We start from the raw sequence: 17579 nt of genomic DNA, 5'->3' as shown, positions 1-17579 counted from the left end.
GCATTAGTTTACTTGATTCACAAAGTCGCGCGATTAAAACCGCGGCGGCTTAGCGTAGTGCGGCCTCGGCCTAAAACAGAAAGTAGTTAATTACAAAAATAAGTTTGACGTTGTGTTCGATAGATGGCGTTAGTATCGCGAGGTCCTTTTGACGTTACAGTCCTGCTTGCGATTGTTCATTTAGATAGGTAAGTATTTAAGCAATCACGAGCGCGACATTAATGTCAAAGTTATCGAACGGACTGGCACGATATTAGCACCAGCTAAGTGTCACAGAAATCAGAAATCCTCTTTATGAACTTCTGTCGTGTCAATCGGAAAGAGTATTACATAATATTTATTTAACTTTTATTTTCTTCCAGTGTAAACTTTAACACCACCTCGATAGGGGGTAGTAATGAATAAATGCTTTTAATTACATTCAAAATACTAAACAATACGTAAAATTTGTATTGTAGATTATTTACGTGCAAAAATAGTGTACCTCATTTTGGTATAGTTCTAATTTCGTAATAAATTCGAACGAAGCATTTTTAATGCAAAAATTATTTATTTTATTTCAAAATTATATTTTTCATTGATTTGCAACTTGATACGTTTCTCACACCAATGCCAATGGCATTGCAATTAAATAAATGTGTTTATTTTCTCTAAAAATAAATTTTATAAAAAACATTGAATCAATTACTTATGAAATAAAAAACCACAAGCAAATTTCTGGCATAATTTAAGTACATAATTGTTCTGTCTGTATTGCAACAATTTGGCTAAGTCCTACAACAATTTTCTAGTTACTAAATGATTTTTTTTGTAGAAAAAATATTTTGTAACAATTTCTAGTATTATAATAATAGCAATAGGTATATTATTTTTGAGTACAGTTTTATTACGCCTAAAACGGAACAAATTAAACGCGTGGTTGAAAAAAACACTAAAGTATACCAGCTCCTCATCCATCTGAAACAAACAAAGTTCATTTGTAGTTAAATCACTAGCTGTAAGCATAGCTTACTTTTCGTAATTAGATGTGTGACTCTGATCAGCTTTCAATTCCTTTCTGATGATGCTCCTATCTGGCTAAATAACACTCTTGTCCAAAATCTGTTCCTCCGCTGCAAAAATGCTATCTTCTTATATTACACGAAATGTTCCAGAAACTTTTCGACAATTTTAGTTGTGTAGATGCTCACTCCTTGGTCTTATACTCATAACTTTCTTTCATTTGTGCTTAAGGTGTAGCAGCACACTGCGCGATTTGCCTTGCGTGTGGTGATTGGAGTGCTTGTTCCTTTTCCAAAAATATTTAAAAACACTACCTGTTGTCACTTCTCCCTACCAGTGCTGAAGAACAAAACCCGCATTTAAATCATAAATCAGTGCTGAAGTCTTGCAACTCTCTGCTAGCATCGTAGGGCACGTTAAGGCATTAATCATTACCGCTCTGCGATTTGCCATCACCATCAAGAGGTATATAATCTTCTCCGATGTTATTGTATAGAGCTTGGTTCCTTTGCCTTATAAATATTTAAAAACTTTACCTGTCATCACTTTCTCCCGCCAGTGCTGAGGTCTTGCAGCTCGCTGCTGTCGTCACTAGATGCGCTGGGGCAGCCGTTGGCGCCTTGCGAGTTGCCCATTGCCATCGACAGTGGGATAGTGATGAACTGCGGCTGATTCGACGACGATGCTAGAATTTGAAATTTGGATTTGGGGCCAGTTCTTTTTGAAATAAGTTTCCTTTTGAGGTTTCTCATTGGAGATTACATTATTTTAACAAAATCAAGGAGAATGCTAGCGCAGAGCGGTATCAGAAGTTAAAAGACTGGCAGAAAAAATGATTGATAATTACTTCACCGATAAGAGCGTAGCGCAAGTCTTAATTGTTGATGATTATTGTTATCTATATGAACACAATTTAAGAACAATGTTCATTGATCTATACCTATTGAAGAGTCACTGACTGACAAACACACAGTGCACAGCTTAAACCACTGGAGCTAGAGAGACTTGAAGTCTAGCAAACATGTTTTTAAAGGTAACTTAGAGGTGCATTAATTAGGATTTTTTCGAAATTCCACAGAATAGAGCAGTGGCGTAGCGTCAGATGTTTCCGTGGTAAAGCCGAAGTTAAAATCGCCCACATCCTTCATAAATATGTAATTTGCATCCTTTTGGCTGTCGTATTTTGTAAACATTGGGCAAGACGGTGGGAATGGGGTTCTATGGACGCTTCGCAACTGGAATAGAGTACTAGTCATTTATTATTATTCAACGGAAGCAATACCGCGGAAGACAAGATAAAGAGAGAGTTATTAACCCGGCTTAACTTTTGTAAATAGGCAACACGATAAAAAAAACAATAAAGTGGTGTGGTTTAAAAAACATCACAGCCTCGTTTAAGTTGAAGAAATACTTACCGCCCTCCTGTCCTTGATTAGCCAGCCCCAATATAAAACTGTGGGGATACCCCATGGCAAGGTTCCCCAGACCCAGGTTGGAGCCCAGGCCCTCGAGACCCAGGACCCCTGGGTGGTACAGCATGGCACCCCCCGGCAAGTCTAACTTTGGCAAGATCTTTGGCATGGATTGCTGACTAGTTTTACTGCTGTCCGCTTCTTGCGTCGTTGACGACGTGGATGCTTGTGGTTCTCTGGAAATAAGTAAAATATATTGGAGAAGATTGAAAACTGGACCAATTATTTTATGTTTCGTATTAAATTTCACCATGTTTTATTCAGGAGATTGCTGAATAGGTTTCTTATACTCAATTTGTCGCATCTCTCATATTCGATGTATCAGAGCCTGTAGGCAATGCCGGTATGGGACGCCTTATTCGTTGGAGTAAAGGCCGTAAAAATACTTAAATCAGGTGACCCGCCCTTATTTTTGCCTCCTATTATATAAAAAAAAAACTGTTGGTAGTGGCTGGAAGCCAAGTATAGAAATTTGTGGCATAACATGAAAGAGCCCTACGTAGACGATGATCTCAGTGAACTGCACTAATTCACCTTGCTTGAAGATAATCTCACCTGTTTGAATCTCTTTCGGAGTTGCTGTTGCAAACCCAGTCTTGCCTCATGCTGGCTTGGTTCAGCTTCTCACTCGGGGACTCCGGGTCGCTGCCACTCTCGTCGCCACTATCGCCTGATGAGGCTGGCTCGTCCTTGAAACAAAGAAAAGCTTTGTTTAATTACATTTATTAGCATGCGTTAACCGATGGCTGTTGGATTTATTTGTATCAGGTGAAGAGTGGTGCCATCTGTTATTAAATAGCTAATACTTATGTAACACGTTAGCTTAGCAGAGGATGACGACACTAGAAACTACCTATATATTAAATTGAAAAAAAATCTGATAATTTTTCTAACAGATTGAAAGTCAAAATCAAAGTCAAAATATCTTTATTCAATTTAGGCTATAACAAGCACTTATGAATGTCGAAAAAATCTACCACCGGTTCGGAAAAACCTCTGTTGATTGACTTGTGTAGAACCACTGATTTTATAATTTTTGCATAATTAGTCATAATACATGTATCTACATATACAAATATTTATTTTAATTGTATATTATTGTTTTATAGTTTACTTTAGGTTAGGTGGATGTAATAATATTAACGAAGTTTAAAGGGAAATTTGAGAAATTTGAGAAACTTCAGAAACGGACCGATCTACATGCCAGCATATTATGGAGACTTGTTTTCGCCTTGATAAAAAAGAACTGTTATAATGTCATCAACATACGTGGGCATGCAACATCATAGTATAAACGCTAAGCCCAGCGTTTCCAAACAAGCAACTTATCTAGATTGCCACAATTTACACAGACCGTACACCTACCCGGAGGTGGTAGTCAATTTATTGGCAGTCAAACTAGTCGCAGCGAGAACAAACTTCGTCTCCGCGCCACCACAAGTTGTAGGTACTTAGTTTCAAACTTAGCCAAGTGCACTGTCGTGCACGTTAATTAATTGAAAGCAATTCTATAGATGCAATCAACGATCGAACTTTAGTATTTATGTTTTTTTTTATTAACATGAAAGTAACGCACCTGCGAAGCCGAGAAGCCGTGGTGGCCTAGTGGTTTGACCTATCGCCTCTCAAGCAGAGGGTCGTGGGTTCAAACCCCGGCTCGCACCTCTGAGTTTTTCGAAATTCATGTGCGGAATTACATTTGAAATTTACCACGAGCTTTGCGGTGAAGGAAAACATCGTGAGGAAACCTGCACAACCTGCGAAGCAATTCAATGGTGCGTGTGAAGTTCCCAATCCGCACTGGGCCCGCGTGGGAACTATGGCCCAAGCCCTCTTGTTCTGAGAGGAGGCCTGTGCCCAGCAGTGGGACGTATATAGGCTGGGGTGATGATGATGATGATGAATCAACGATATAACTTCGAGCCAACTAAAAATAACTATTACGACTATCGATCCAGGATCTATACTTATACTCGTATTAATCCACTCGAAATTTGAAAAGCAACATTCATATTCTTTTTAAGCACACAGATCTGCCCCAACTGCGGTCGAACTTCCAAGTATCGTATCACACAGATCAATTTAAATTTTTCATTAGTATTTTTTTTTTTTTTTATTATGGAACGTCAGTTCCAACAGGCTTTAACCACAACTTAGAACCACGCAAATGTAAATATGCCAAGACTCGCACCAAGAGGAACACGAAATGTCCTTCAAACCAACCCCTGCCACAGATCGCCAAACCTGCAGAAGGATCCACCAAATAAGCATACAAATACCACAAATTTGTCCACTTATGTACATAAAAATCCGTATACAAATAGAAGCCTGCAGAACAAACAGCAAAAGAAACATGCCGTCCTAAAAACAGTGACCGAATGTGTGTGTAACAGAATAAAGATAACGTCAAGTTATGGGGTCCAGAGAGAACCCTGTGTTTATAGGAGGGTACAGCTTTATATCCTGTCGTTAAAGTGCGCTGCGTAGCTCACATGGTATACTTTAATTTTTCCATATTTTATTTTTACAAATGATTCGTTTCACAATTGTTTCATTTGGCCAAATGTATTTTATTGTGAAACTTTTAGATATTCAGCATATATTTATTTATTTAAGAGGAACCAACAGCTAAAACACAATATACGTAGTAGGAATAGCAACACGTTTGATAGACCATTGTGTAAAACCCTAATAGGTCAAGTTAGGTTAGTTTAATAAAAGACCTGAAACATTTTCAGTTTCAGAATAAAATGAATTTGACCAAATGAAACATTTGCCAAACGAATTATTTGTATAATATTTTTGATACGACATTACTGAACCCAATCACGAAGATACTGTTTTTCTTTTGCAAGCTTTAATTTAACTTGCAACGTTCGTATCTAAATTATTGTTTGTTTTGTAAGATGTAGTTTAAAAATATGCAGACTATTTTCGACCACTTCCTGGTTTCTGATTGAGCTGTAATTCGATATATGTAAGTTCAGTGACAATACAACAATCTGATAGTGGCATAGCTGGAAAAATATGCAAGTTGAAGTCACAATGTGCGGGTCACATCACTCAAAGAAAAGATAACCGTTGGGGTAGAAAAATCTTCGAGCGGAGACCACGAACGGTAAGATTGTGGCGTTCGAAAGAGAAGGTCTTTTTTCAGCAGTGGACGTATTCCGGCTGATGATGATGGTAATGAAAAAAATAACTCATCGTTATCCACATCCCGCCTTAACTCTGTATCACAGGTGTCGCAAACTAAAGGCTCTTCGCGTTTTAGCGCAAAAATGTCCTCGGGTTTACGATCACTTCCCACTCCCCATTACTGTCCATTAAATTATAATGCCCGGGATATTGTCCGTGATACTTAGTTGTGGCACTTTAAGTGCTACGTTAAGTAGATACTAGGGTTCCGAAAACAAGGCTATACTCTTTTTAAAGGGCCGGCAACGCGCGTGATTTGATTTGACAATTGTATCGAGTTTTATATATGACTGCACTGCTCATTAAATGATAGTATACGAGAGATTTAATTTACTCATAATTTTATTCAGTTTTTAAGTAGGTTTATAGTTAAGTTTTATATACAGTTTAGTTTTAGTGTCTTAGTCAAATTTGTGTTTTTTTTTAAGTACGCTGAACAAAGAAAAGTGCTGTTAGTAAATAGTGTGCACCTAGGCAAAAATATATCACCTACTGCAGTCATTAAATCGTTAACCTACATATCCTGTTTTTTATAAAATTACAAAATTAAACTGTTTAACTCGCGATAATAGCGCCACCGCTCTGGTCGCTTGAGCAGAGCGGTGGCGCGCAGTGCGCGTGTCGCAGCAGCCGCCGAGTCGCGTGCTCCTATGAGGAAGGGCTACGAAATAGCCCGAAACATGTCCAGCTTAATTCGATTTAAGGCGTGAGTTATCAGTTACAATATCATTTAATATGAGTGAGTCTCACAGCAGTTTCATATTTAGAAAATGGATGGATGAATGCCATGTTTCGGTTTAATTTTGTAATTTTATCAAATATGTGTTTCGAGAGCTTTGGTATAATGTAATATTACTCCGTATTCTCTGAAAGATTACTACCATCCCTTCACTAAACCAGCACTTTGAGTACGCCAGCCTGATGTTTTTGAACAACTTATTTGTCCCTTGTTTTTTTACTTATATGTTTATTGTAGTTTTTTTATTTCTTGTTCACTTACAATAAAATTTATTTATATTTCTTAATTTTATTTATGTGAGTATATTTGTGTATCATTCCGCGAGTCACAGACGGTTCTGACAGAATATCAGCGCTGCAGGCGTCTAACGCCTCAGCATAATGCTGAGTCAGCGGCCGTTTCACTATTGCGAGGACACACAAAATCATATATTTTAATTTTTGTATTTTTTTTTTTTTTGTTTTATTTGTGTTTGCTGTTGTTGTTTTTTAGTTTGGTTGTATTTGTGTGTCTTTGTGAATGTGAATAAATGTCTTCTATTCTATTCTATTCTATTCTACCAGCTTGGTAGTATCCTGGTACCAGGATACAATAACGCCAAAGTAATTAATTGGTATCAGTAAAAGGATCTAGCGGCACAATAGTTAGTAAATATAATGCGGGATGATGCGGTGCGCGCACGCAGATATGATCGAGGCGAGCGAACGTTGGATGTAGAGTGGACAAGTATGCTTTAAAAGGTACATACACGAATGCTGACAAGTGAATAAAAAAAATGCTTATTTCATTCCACACAATCAATGGTAGGGGGACAAACGTTGAGGCCTCCCAGTAGGCGTTTTTACACCTATGTCAGGAGGAAACAATATTCACAGAAATATCGCTCTACTGTCTACATGGGGAGTTTCCTTGGTAAAAAAATATTTCTACTTCTCATGCTCGTAAAGTTCGTGTTTATGGTGGATCTAGGCGACATAAAATGATTTTTTATGCTCTAGTGCATGAAGTAAAATCTTTGTCTAAGACCAAGGCAATCAGGTGTTAAAAGCCACTAATAAAAAAGTTCATATTTTTTTTTTAATGATTTTTAATTTGTTAAAGCTATAAATCAATCAAGTAAATCAAAATAAATCAATAAAGCTGAATATTTATAATTAATTATATTAGCAATGCATGAAAAACAAAAGGTACCTAGTAAGCGAACACTCTGTTGTTATTCATCTCCTCGCAATCGAAGTGAAAGGCAGAATGTAAAACTCAAGCATTAAACCCATTTTCCCCTCGACATGTCTATCCACCCTCGCCGTACCGGCTCGGGTGGCTATATGAACATCTCGCGTAAAATGTTTCGTTTTATGCTTTGTTGTACAATCTAGTCATTCTATTAATACGTCTGTAATATTATTAGAAAATATAAGACACGGTGTCTTTGTTACAAGCTTTTATTTAACTTGCCCTGTTTGTTTATTTATTTATTTGGGTCAAATCTTGCAAGTTAAATTTGACCCACTTACAACAGTGGCCTAAAATTTGGCATAATTATGTAACTCTGGTGACAATGCAACAATCTGGGAGTGACATCCTGGTGGTCCAGGCAGGATCGTCTCTGCAGGACAGAACTCCTCAACTGTTTATGGCATCGACTTGAAATTTGGTACGGAAACAAAGTTAGGATGTCAATGCAAGTACAGTAAAAAAAGTACAGTCTGCAAATAATCTTGTTTTCAATTTTTTTTCACAACAAAATACTTATTTTTTTGACAATCAGACAAAAAATTACAAAGATAGAGCTCGTCAAAATTCGAGAGTTGGGTGGTCCGTGACGTCATTTTTCAGCACGGCGTGACGTGACGTGGAGCTTTCTTTCCCCGCGCCGTTTTTTTTTTTTTATTCGACTGGATGGCAAACGAGCAAGTGGATCTCCTGATAATATACCCTAATAATTATGATAATATGCCATGATAATATACCCTAATATATAATTAACTAACACCATTCCATACAAAACACTAAACTTTCACCAACTCAAAAATCGGTCGTACCCATGTTGGTACGGTCGGCAGACAACACAATAGCGCGTGGGCGTCCCTTTATATGCCGACGGTACTAAATAATAATAATTCCGGCTAACTAACTACCGTTTAACGCACTCGCCTTTCTTCTGTACATCTGATAAGTTGGTACGGTATGCAAAAGAAGTGATATGGTGGAAATGAATAAGTTTTTGATACAAGATTGTTTTTAACATACTTAAGCCTTTTTTATTCTATATTTTTTACTTCAATGAGGGCTACTTGACAGGCGAAATATCGTTAGATGGCGTTGGTATCGTGAGGTCTGTGACGTTACGGTCTTGTTTGCAATGGGGTATTTGACAACTCCTGAATTTGCCATATCTTAATATTATTATGAAAATATAGACGTACAGACAGTGTTTAGCAAAGAGAAAACTGAAATCGGTTGAAAATTGAACTTATAGTGATTTTTGGAAAAATCTACATACCTGTCTCTTTCTCAAACGCTTTTCTCTATGCAGCAAGTATGGCGGTACTGGCGTGTGACGTCACATGCCAGTATGTCTTTCTCTATCTAATCTTGAATTTCAAACCTTTATGACTTTGTTATTTGTAAAGGTAGCTTAAAAATTGTTTCTCTGTTCGATAACAGGCATTGTGTAGTTTTAATTTATAAAACATATACAAAATAGTCAAATACCGTATTGGGTAATTTAGTTGTTTAAATTAATTTACACACACCATTAAATATCAAAGGGCGATGGAGCGGGCGATGTTGGGCATATCTCTCCAAGACAGATTCCAAAATACGGAGATCTGGAGACGAGCAAGGCTCACCGATATAGCCAAGGTAATCACCCAAAGGAAGTGGAAATGGGCTGGACAGATATGCCGCAGGAGTGATGGAAGATGGGGCCGTCGTGGAGTGGATACCCAGAACCGGGCGGAGAAACGCTGGTAGACAGGAAATGAGGTGAACCGACGACCTGGTCAAAGTGGCGGGAAGGTGCTGGATGAGGAGAGCACTGGAGCGAGATGAGTGGCGAGCAATGCAGGATACCTTAACTCAGCATTGAGTGACTATGGGCTGAAGAAGAGAAGAAGAAGAAATTAAATATCACCTAAGGCTGGGTTTACACCAAGCATGTTCGAGAATGTGTTACGAGGAATGTGTTTTTCTTGAACCAATAGCTTTAATTACCTATCCTCGCACAGGACATGTCTGGTGGAAATAGTGGAGCGAAGCGGTTCATGAAATAGTTATTTGTGTCACAAGGGAGCAAAATGGTGTATTTACGGCGAGGGCGTACATTGAATACGGAAAGTAGCTAAGGATTTTACAATAGAATCCTGAGCGTAGCGAGGGATTCTTAAGTTGAATCCTGAGCGTAATGAGGGATTCAAGTTTTAACGCCCAAGATGAAAATAATTTTGCTCCCGAGTGGCTCATACAACTTTTCACACCGAGTATTAAGATACTACAAAAAAAATATTCTAAATATTATTAAAGAACAACCAGCATAGAAAATGGCGTGGCTTTACAATTATCAACTTCAAAAATTGGCATTTGCAATATAACACTTAGAAAAGCCTTGAACAGAAAAGTTGCACTTCGCTCCCTCTCGTCAGGGAGGAAAAGTTACTTTTCTGAAGGAGAGGTGTGAAAAATAGATTCCTCACAACACATCCTCGTACATCTCTAGTGGAAACGGAGCCTGCGAATGATGACTCCCGAATTGCAATAGTACAGTGGATTACATAAAAAACCGAGAATGTATTTTCTACTGTTTTTACTGACTGTACTCCAGATATGTTCACCACTGCTATCAAACCAGGTACTGCGCGGTCCGCTCTCCAAACGCCACGTGGCATCAAATTGGACGGTGTTATGCCAAATGTTATGTTAACCCCCGACGCAAAAGAGGGGTGGTATAAGGATGTAGCGATTTTAATGTTTTTTTTTACGTAAAGTTAGTTTCCGTGAGCTGGTTCCTAGCTATGTTTAAATCATTGTCATTCAATAAACTTTTTTTTTACATATAACTGACCGTGATTGACCCCTATCTCTCCTGATGTTAAGTAACAACCTATTCACTCTAGCGGCTAGAGTCTAGCCAAACGTAAAAAATCGTTGAATCGTCGAATTCTAAAACTTAAAAAGCTGTCTTTGTGTTTTTGTTTTGCTGTGTTGCAACACAGTTTTAGAATTCGACGTTCGAAAATTAAACGCATTTTTTATACAGAAATAGGCATTCGTTTGAGCACAATCACGCCTGATGATAAGCGAAGATGTGGTCTAAGAGGGAGCACGCTTGCCTAATAAATGACCATTCACCCTAGATTTGAAGACGGCCAGATTGTAGCGATCAGAGATCAAAGATGCGTTTTTTTTCTCGCTTGTCAATATTATTGCTTAGTTTTGCATGTAACTGTCCAAATGTAAACGTAGCAATTCACCTGAATCCAATGTTTATTTTGTGCACCGTGCATGTAGCACGTTTGATTTTACTGCGAATTTCGGACGGAGACTGAATTTCGATGGCAGTGCAGTGCCCAGTGTAGTGATGTGTAACCAGCTAACCGGGAAGGATGATACAAAATCGTCACTTCCTTTTAAAAGCTAGTACAGTCACCTGCATCAATATCTGCCACAGTGGAGCGTACAAAAATAGCCGACACATCATATCTTTTTTTTTTTTATTCGACTGGATGGCAAACGAGGGTCTCCTGATGGTAAGAGATCACCACTGCCCATAGACACTCGCAACACCAGGGGGATTGCAGATGCGTTGCCAACCTAGAGGCCTAAGATGGGATACCTCAAGTGCCAGTAATTTCACCGGCTGTCTTACTCTCCACGCCAAAACACAACAGTGCAAGCACTGCTGCTTCACGGCAGGATTAGCGAGCAAGATGGCCCTAGAAATAGAGTCGTAACACACAGGCAACTTTCTATCCCGATATTCCCGGGGGATCGGGATATAAAAATTCAAAAATGTAAACCAGGGACTAGAGATATGAAATGATGCGGGTGTTTTTTTGCAACGTTAATGAAACCCGTAGATCCGCCGATCAGGCAGCGCAGCTTCTTACTGGACGTCCACCAATGAGCAGTGGACGGAAGACCTAGTTAAAGCCGCGGGTTCACGGTGGAAGCAGGCCGCTTCCAAGCGAAGCAACTGGAGGTCTCTATAGACCTCACATAAGAGGCCTATGTCCAACAGTGGACGTCTTACGGCTATGTTGATGATGATGATGGCAGACCTAATGATTTACCCATGCGAACCGAAGTAAAGGCTAGTTAATTTATATGCCATGACGGATTGCACTGGCAACAAATACCGGCGGTCAAAACGCCAAGACCCTAATGGTGCGTGACGTCACCCTTTTTGCGATCGCCGATTTTTTAAATACCTTTTTACGTGGATAAAGTAAGCCATAAATCTCACGGGAGAATTTCGGCTGCGGGGCACAAAGCCTCAATTACGGGGATATTCGATACATGCGCTGGCGCATTGGCTTGTTGTGTACTTGATCATTTCGGCGAAAGAAAAAAATACAATTTAAAACAATTATTCTTCTTGATACTGCGTCAATATGTGTACCTATTCTTCTTTGTATGCTTGACTCGGTGTCAGTATTATAATGCTCTGCTTATTTGATAATATGTGATGAAAAAAAAATACATCAAAAAGCAGCCAATGTTTTTCTTCCTGGTGTGTGCTTCAAAGACATTTGACTTTCTTTCTATCCTTAAATTTTAACAAACCAGACAAATGACAACAAAAGCAGCCATTTTTAATTAAAATTGAATCCAAATACCACAATGAGCTAATGTCGTAACAGAAACATCTTACGCACAATCGGCGATCGTGTCGGATATCGACCGATCTGTTGGTCGATTGGTCGGCGATGATCGTGCGATCAGATAACTCTGTAATAAGGATATTAGTGGAACTAATGATGTGTTTAGTTAAGATCTTTTGAGTAGCAGTGTCGTGTTTTAAATCGCCCGTAACGATTCATCATCATCATCATCCCAGCCTATATACGTCCCACTGCTGGGCACAGGCCTCCTCTCAGAACAAGAGGGCTTGGGCCATAGTTCCCACGCGGGCCCAGTGCGGATTGGGAACTTCACACGCACCATTGAATTGCTTCGCAGGTTTGTAACGATTATTTGCAAAAAATAATGCTAAAGTAAGACACGACTATTTTTATTTATCACATCATGTTCATCACTACACGTCCCCTCCCACGCCAAGGTACACTCGAACCAACTGAATTGTGACCCACTGTGGAACCTTTTCGTAGAAAAAATCATAGTGACATCGCATTGCTTGACAAAGGAATTAAAATTTATTAAGACACTTACTGTAAGAACGTTCTACGGTGGGTCAGGAATTAAATGGTTGAACTGTACATCCGACATCTAACAAATTTATAAATTAACTAGCCTGCTTGCGGCTCCGCATGCGTAAATCATTCATAGCAATCAAATAGAAATTCCAATATTTCGCAAAAACTCCCTGAAATTCCTAAAACCTACATCTTGGATTTTACTAACGCCCATAATTTCATGTCTCTAACCCCATCTTGAAATTTTGGTATTTGATCCTGTATCCGGAGAAATATCGGATTAAAAGGTACCTAGCCCATGTGTTATTCCGAATATCCAGCTATCTACATACCGAACTATGGTCGCAATTGTATCTTACACTTCTGGTATCTTCTGGTATCATACCTACCTAATTTCTTTGAAACCTAAATTGACAGTGAAAGTGACTACCGAAATCTATTTGAATTAGAAAATACTTAGCCCCTTTTGTACTAGTCTTTATGTAAGATGGTTATGTAAAGGAAACAAGGTTAAAATTAAAAAAAAAATACAGCCAAAAATTGTTACAGAGTTTACCATTGTTCTTTAGCAAGGGAACGATGCTCCTAAACTAAATTATGTCTCGATTTCTGCATTCAATTCAAATAGATAACGAAGTCTCTTCTCAAATTCGAGAGCAAAGTTTAAAGCACTCTTGGACAGAAACTAATTGTAGTTCGCTGCAAGTTTCCAATTAAATGTTGAAAATCTAAGTTTCACACCAGAGGGTGCGCTTGACGTTAACGAGCTATCTACAACGGTTTTTTAAACAAATGATTTTACACCATGTCGGAATTTTTGAAATGTAAATAAATTATATATTATATTATTAGAAATGTGTGGTATAATATTACTTGATTAATTAATTTAAATTTTTCTCCATCTATTTTGACATAATTAATGATGAAATAAGTGTGCATTATTTTATTACGATTATTATTTAAAGTATGATTCCATTTTTTTTTATTGCCAATGTATGGCAAATTTGTGCTGTTTTTGGAACAATTAGTTTTAATTCTTTCCTTTTATTAATTCATATAACATGCCTTTGTCCATGATTCGAGCAAACAAAACTTTGAGTTTGACTTTAACTTTGATCGAAAATACAAACTGAAATATAGATGCACAGAAAAACCAGAAAAATAAGACCAGCGCTGGGAATCGAACCCAGGTCCTCGGCATTACGTGCCGTGTGCTATACCGCTACACCACCGCTGGACATTACGACGCTGACGTTGGACGCTGGGTATTTGGTCTTATTTTTCTGGTTTTTCTGTGCATCTATATTTCAGTTTGTATTTTCGATATAGGTTTTACGGGATGACCGTAAAAGGACCAAAAAATTTGTAATTGAAATAAAAAATACAAAAACATTCCAAAAAACCAATCTTAATTTAACTTTGACTTTAGAATTATCAGCTATTTTGCTTCAAATTTGGCTACAATCATAAACTTTACTTCATTAAAGCTCAACCAAAACCACTTCTTCCCTTTCAGTTGGACTACAATAAGTAATTCTGTTCAAAATAACTATTCTATATTTTATTCTCGTATTCTTTATGCGATTCGTGACAATTGGTCTAATTCATAGTGCGCCATGAATATCGTAATTATGTGTTAACAAACGCCATTTTGCTTTAGAACACGAAGTATTTACGACAGGAGGTGGCACTGCACACTTTTCCTGTCCAAAAATGGGAAAAAAAATTGCGACAGTAGTGGATGAATTTCACATTTGTGTAACTGTTTTGTTTCATGTTTTGGTATGCATAGCGTATGTTTTTTTATAAAAAAATAGTGAGGAAAAATCGAATTTTACACTATCGCAGTCATTACTGATTTCGTCGTCTCGTGATCATGGCGCATGCAACTGTGCCGAAATATCGAGCTTCAGTAAAATCAAAATACGCGGAACAGACACGAATTTAATTCATAAAATTTGTGGTAAGTAAGCACCGCACACACACTCACTCATGCACACACACAACACCTGAGGTATAAAATGAAAAATTAAAAAGCTTACGAAAAAAATGTACGGTCCTCGAAAATTTGTGAGTTAAACGTGTTTATTTGTTACTACGCTTTCGCAAACAGCTGTATGGTTGAAGTTGGATCTCGGGAATAAAACGTAGGCTGGTAAAAAGTTACGAAATATCAACCGGTGACAAAGACATGAAATTTGGCACAGATAATCACATAAATCATGCTATTTAAATGAGTACTCGTACTACCATTTTTGGAAAACTTCATGATAATTGTATCTAACCCTGAAATATGAATCTAATTCCAGATCTAAAAGTTTATGAAATTATGATGACGCGAAAGCTAATGAAAGTGAACACGCTTCAAGCGAGATTCAATCACTTTTATACTAGCTTTTTGTGAATTGTCAGCCCTGGAAACGTGAGTCGGCGCTTTAAGAACACGCTGCTTGTACAGGTCCCTATGAATTACTGCAGCGATACCTAGTTATTAACGAGTACTGCCTTTTCGCAACGTAACGTTTGGCAACCTGTTTCATTTCGCAAACTCTAAAACTGTAAACATTTCAGGATTTATTTCAGGGCCATCGTGTAGAACCCTTTGGGTTAGGTTAGGTTAGTTTTATAAAAATCCTGAAATATTTACAGTTTCGGAAATATTAAACAGTTGGGAAATGAAAAGTTGCGAAATGAAACAGGTTGCCGAACGTTATTCGCCGAAATATTAGTAAACCAGTTATTAAAATCTGGAGCTATAACATATGAGAAACACAAAAAGATTTGTACATTACAAGGAGAGGAGACAAAGAAGCAGCTTTGGATGCAGAAGGAATATTAATTTATACTCTTATTACTCTTATTCTGCGGAAAACCCTATTTGTCGATCTCAAAAATAACACTCATACGCAATATCTCGCATTATCACACAATACACTTATCTCAAATCAAAACCCGCCGAAACTCAAGTAAACAAGAACCGAAATAATCTATTTAAATCGCGCGAACACATTGTAAATCATTATTCCTTGCTCCATACAAATGTCCGAACATACACGCGCACCCACAAACATGTGTATAGCAAAGAATCCCTATTATACCGGACGGAATGCACGCGGTTGATTTTGAATGCTCGCTTATTATGCACCCATTTACACCCCGAGAATACGTGGAGTTACATCACTAGAAGCGTATTTCGTTTCCGATAATTTAGTTTGCACTAATTTCGTTTGGCATAGCAGTCACGAGCCATAACCTTCATTTGCCAAAAAAAAATGTTGGGTATCATATTCTTTTCTTTCATAATTATCAAGTGCCAATCAGTTATTTATTGTTTTTAAGTATATTCAGTTTACCTTTTGCCTGTCATCAAATCTTAAAAAAAAACTTGACTCGCTTTCGGTGTTCAGATTGACGCAAAATTCAGCAATAAAATTTTGGTGGTTCGGTCAGAATCGTCCCCGCAAGACAGAACCCTTCTGCAGTAAATGACATCAACTTGAAACTTTGTGCAGAAATACAGGGTGTTACATAAGGCGTAATACAAAATTAGTGGTTCATGGTCAGTTAATGCTGGGTAATATACCTAATGCTTTAACTCTTTTCTTGAAATCAGTGCAAAAAAATATGGTTTCTATACATTATTGAAAACAGAAATCATGAACAATGTATACATATATAGAAACCGCAAATTTCATAAGACTAATTTCAACAAAAAATGCATTATATTAACATGCATTAACTGAGCACGAAACACTAACAGCCTTATTCATAAAAAGTTAGAGCCTCCTTGAAGGCTCCTTGAAGGCCCGATGCTAAAAAACGTGATTCATAAACGTCTGTTAGCGCTAATCAGTCGATCAAGGCTCTGCTAAAGTTAGAGGACCGTAGACCCTCCTTTATCTCCCTGCTAAGTCACAAAATGGCCGCCACAAGTTTGAACAGCTGACTTTGACAAGAGCAAAAAACCATACCGAAGATATTTTTAGTGAAGGGTGAAGTTACGCAAAGATTTAAAAAAAACAGGAAAATTTATTTTCAGGAATTTGTATTTAAAAATCCTCTAAAATTACTGCTACTTTACTAACAATAAATATGAAAAAAATAAAATTAGGATGATTAACATAATTACGGCTTTTTGCACTTAAACCTAAACATGCGGATCGGAAATGGCGGGAAAACAAACATCTCGCTTTTTTCCTGCTAATTTGCTGTCACTGCTGTCAATTTTTTTTTTTAATTATCGATGAGGCCATTTTTTGTCTTTGATTTGTCAAGATTGCCAACATAACGCGTCTAATCCGTCTATCAGCAGCTCAACAACTAGCAGACTGCTAGCAAGCGTTTATGAATCATACTTCTTGACAACTGTCTAACAAGCTTAATCAGTCTGCTAAGTAACAGACCGATCAAACCTCAATTAAGGATTTTTTATGAATAAGGCTGTAATTTTGTATTACGTCTTATGTAACACCCTGTTTATATAGTATAGTTTGGATCAATGCAAGAGCAATTACGTAGGTACACAAAAATTACAGCCAGCAAAGCTTGTACTAAAATTTTTCTTTTTGTACGAAAACTTATTTTTAACATCAGCCCAAAAAACCTTTAATTATGTTGATTTTTATCTTAAAAATGATTATGTAGGTTAAATATGATTTTGCCTCCGATTCCAGAACCCTTAAAAAACTGTGGTAGGAAGAATGGGCTAAAAAAACTCTGTCTCTTCCTGCATTTTATCGGTCATAAGCACAACAGTAGCCTTTGGGCGCTCGATACGAATCTTGTTGCGGTAAC

At 37.7% G+C, this 17579-nt stretch overlaps 1 protein-coding gene across 2 annotated transcripts in view; it reads right to left on the bottom strand.

Annotated features, from left to right (window-relative positions):
- Positions 1 to 406: 406 nt before the first annotated feature.
- bs (serum response factor blistered) overlaps positions 407 to 17579 on the bottom strand; it is a 308064-nt gene continuing 290891 nt past the window's right edge. Inside the window, exons 4-7 of one of the 2 annotated variants that reach the window (XM_074098939.1) lie at positions 3030 to 3163; positions 2418 to 2650; positions 1539 to 1687; positions 407 to 957 (exon numbers count right to left, since the gene is read on the bottom strand). In XM_074098939.1, the coding sequence (XP_073955040.1) occupies positions 1545 to 1687; positions 2418 to 2650; positions 3030 to 3163 (510 nt within the window). In that variant the 3' untranslated portion in view covers positions 407 to 957; positions 1539 to 1544. The remainder of the gene's footprint in view (positions 958 to 1538; positions 1688 to 2417; positions 2651 to 3029; positions 3164 to 17579) is intronic. The other variant, XM_074098940.1, reaches the window with a different exon arrangement.

Source organism: Choristoneura fumiferana, chromosome 16 (assembly GCF_025370935.1).
Source record: "Choristoneura fumiferana chromosome 16, NRCan_CFum_1, whole genome shotgun sequence".
Classification (NCBI taxonomy): domain Eukaryota; kingdom Metazoa; phylum Arthropoda; class Insecta; order Lepidoptera; family Tortricidae; genus Choristoneura; species Choristoneura fumiferana.
This window is presented reverse-complemented; position numbering and strand designations above follow the sequence as displayed.